The sequence below is a fragment of the Triticum aestivum genome, chromosome 5B (genome assembly GCF_018294505.1).
Source record: "Triticum aestivum cultivar Chinese Spring chromosome 5B, IWGSC CS RefSeq v2.1, whole genome shotgun sequence".
Lineage (NCBI taxonomy): Eukaryota > Viridiplantae > Streptophyta > Magnoliopsida > Poales > Poaceae > Triticum > Triticum aestivum.
Genome location: NC_057807.1, coordinates 590,292,059 through 590,294,755, shown reverse-complemented (window position 1 = coordinate 590,294,755; position 2,697 = coordinate 590,292,059). Strand labels below are relative to the sequence as shown.

General features: G+C 64.9%; 1 protein-coding gene across 1 annotated transcript; it reads left to right on the top strand.

Moving 5' to 3' along the window:
- On the top strand, positions 1 to 1,699 carry LOC123113460 (uncharacterized). The gene has a single exon (XM_044534691.1). The coding sequence runs from the start codon at positions 123 to 125 to the stop codon at positions 1,434 to 1,436; it is 1,314 nt and encodes a 437-aa protein (XP_044390626.1). The 5' UTR covers positions 1 to 122; the 3' UTR covers positions 1,437 to 1,699.
- The last annotated feature ends 998 nt before the right edge of the window (positions 1,700 to 2,697 follow it).

Sequence of the window (2,697 nt, the reverse complement as noted above, 5' to 3'; positions counted from 1 at the left end):
CAATCTCTCTCCTTCCCTCCCACCTTATCTCCCGGGGTCTCCAAGCCGAGCCAAGGCCACGCCCTCGCCTCGCCCCCTCCGCTCGCCGCGGATCCGCCCACCCCACCTGACCGATCGCCGCCATGGACCCGTGCCCGTTCGTGCGGGTGCTGGTCGGCAACCTCGCCCTCAGAATGCCGGTCGCGCCGCCCGCCGCCGGCGCCGGCGCCGGCGTCCACCCCTCCACCTCCCCCTGCTATATCAAGATCCGCCTCGGCAAGATGCCCTGCCAGACCGCCGCCGCCCCGCTCGTGCTCTCCGACGCCGCCGAGCAGCCGCCCTCCGGCGCACTCGCCGCGGCCTTCCACCTCTCCAAGGCCGATTTGGAGTGGTTCGCCCGCAAGCCCTCGCTCTTCTCCCCCTCCCGCGGCGCCGCCACGCTCAAGGTGTCCGTCTACGCCGGCCGCAAGGGCACCACCTGCGGGGTCAGCTCCGGGCGGCTGCTCGGGAAGGCCACCATCTCGCTGGATCTCAAGGGCGCCGAGGCCAAGCCCGCGGTGCTGCACAGCGGCTGGATTTCCGTCGGGAGGCGCGGCGTTGGCGGCAAGGGTGGTGGGTCCGCGGCCGCGGAGCTCAGCCTCACCGTCCGCGCGGAGCCTGATCCGCGGTTCGTGTTCGAGTTCGACGGCGAGCCGGAGTGCAGCCCGCAGGTGATGCAGGTCCGGGGCAGCATGAAGCAGCCCATGTTCACCTGCAAGTTCGGCTGCCGCACCAACAGCGACCTGCGGAGGTCGGCCGCGCAGACGGAGCGGGAGGCGGCCGGGAAGGAGCGCAAGGGGTGGTCCGTCACGGTGCACGACCTCTCGGGCTCCCCCGTCGCGCTCGCCTCCATGGTGACGCCCTTCGTGGCCTCGCCGGGGACGGACCGCGTGAGCCGCTCCAACCCGGGCGCATGGCTCATCCTCCGCCCCGCGGGCGACGGCGCGTGGGAGCCGTGGGGACGCCTCGAGTGCTGGCGCGAGCGCGGCGGGGCGGGGTCGTCCGACAGCCTCGGCTACCGCTTCGACCTCCTCGTCCCCGGCGTCGACCACGCCGTCCCCATCGCGGACTCCACCATCGCCGCGTCAAAGGGCGGCAAGTTCGCGCTCGACCTGACCGCGGCGCAGCCCCTGAGCCGGGGGAGCACCCCGGGCTGCAGCCCGCGCGGCAGCGGAGACTTCAGCCAGTGGCCTCTGGGGAACTACCGCGGGTTCGTGATGTCAGCCTCGGTCGAAGGCGAGGGCCGGTGCAGCAAGCCCACGGTGGAGGTCGGGGTGGCGCACGTCGGGTGCGCCGAGGACGCGGCGGCGTTCGTGGCGCTGGCGGCGGCCGTGGACCTGAGCATGGACGCGTGCAGGCTCTTCTCGCACAAGCTCAGGAAGGAGCTCTCGCACCTGCGGTCCGACGTCCTCCGGTGACCGCCGCCGGCGGCCGGGCGGCAAACATGTCATTCCGACGAGCAAACTGTACATAGTAGCCGAGAATCTACTTAGAAGACAACTTAGCTGGTTCTTTAGTTGGTTGCGGCCGTAGTAGTTCGATTTTGGTTCAGATCGCCTTCTTTTTTGTGAGCGGCAGTGTGGTGTGGTTGTGATTTTTTAGTTGGCTACTCCACTTTTTAGCCTCCTTTGCTAGCTGTTTCCCTCTATGAATCAAATGAAACTGAGAGCCTTTGTGATCATCTACTACTACTAACTCCATTTCGAGTTTGACCTTTGTAGTAGAACGCAAGTCCTTTTGCAAGACGTGAAAAGATGAACTGGCAGTAGTACTCATTTGCGACTGAGACTGGCATGAACCCGTGATTCAAAGCATTTTTTGTGTGTAACGTATCATTGCCATGCGACCTGCTTTTGCAAATACTCGGAGCAAAGAGCGCTGTCTACACCTGTGATTTTCAAAATCCAAAGCAATTTTGCGAGGTATCATTTGGCCTGGCCCTTGGATCCTTGAAGGAGCAACTAGTCAAGTTTGCCAATTTTTTTTTTTTGAAGGAGAAGGACTTGTGAAGGGAAGCAACAGGAAACGCACGGCAAGAGGGAGGACGAGGGGTGGGGGCATGGCAATGGCAGGTGTGGTGGTGGAGTACGGCCGGTCTCCCTGCCCATCCGGCACGCCCACCAGTCACCCACCGGCCGCGCAGCGAGGCACCGCACCGGTGGGGTGTGCGATGGGAGTGTGGGGCTGGCTACTGGCTAGGCTGTGAGCCAAGCGTTGGAGGGGGTGTCGGGATTGGCGCCCAGCGACTTCCTTCCGTCCTCGGCTGTCGTCTGCTCTGCTCCCGCGCCCGCTGGCTGTGCTGGCGAGCGGGCGTGGATGGGGCCGGCCCGGTCCGCTCCTTTCGGGTAAAGAGGAGCGCCCCATGCCAGCCAGTGCTGTACCTTTCTTTCGAAAGGTAATCGTTTGGGAACGGTGCGCCGGCGGAACGCTCGGCCGGACGCTCCCGCTCGCGCGCGCCTAATTGGCTGCGCACATGCAGGCCCGAGGGAGGCCCACCTAATGACAGATTCGTTTTATCTCCTCCCACCTTTGACTCGTCTTCCCCTCCCCAAATCTCTCTGCCCAGTGTCCATCCTGCACACCTCGCGCTGCTCCTTTGCTACGAATGCCATGGCCGTCAGCAGGAGATCCAACAAAACGACGGCACCCGCCGGAGCTGGGAAAGATGACCACCGACGT

Coding starts and splice junctions, on each gene's coding strand:
- LOC123113460 (XM_044534691.1), top strand. CDS start 123: ATGGACCCGTGCCCGTTCGTGCGGGTGCTGGTCGGCAACCTCGCCCTC.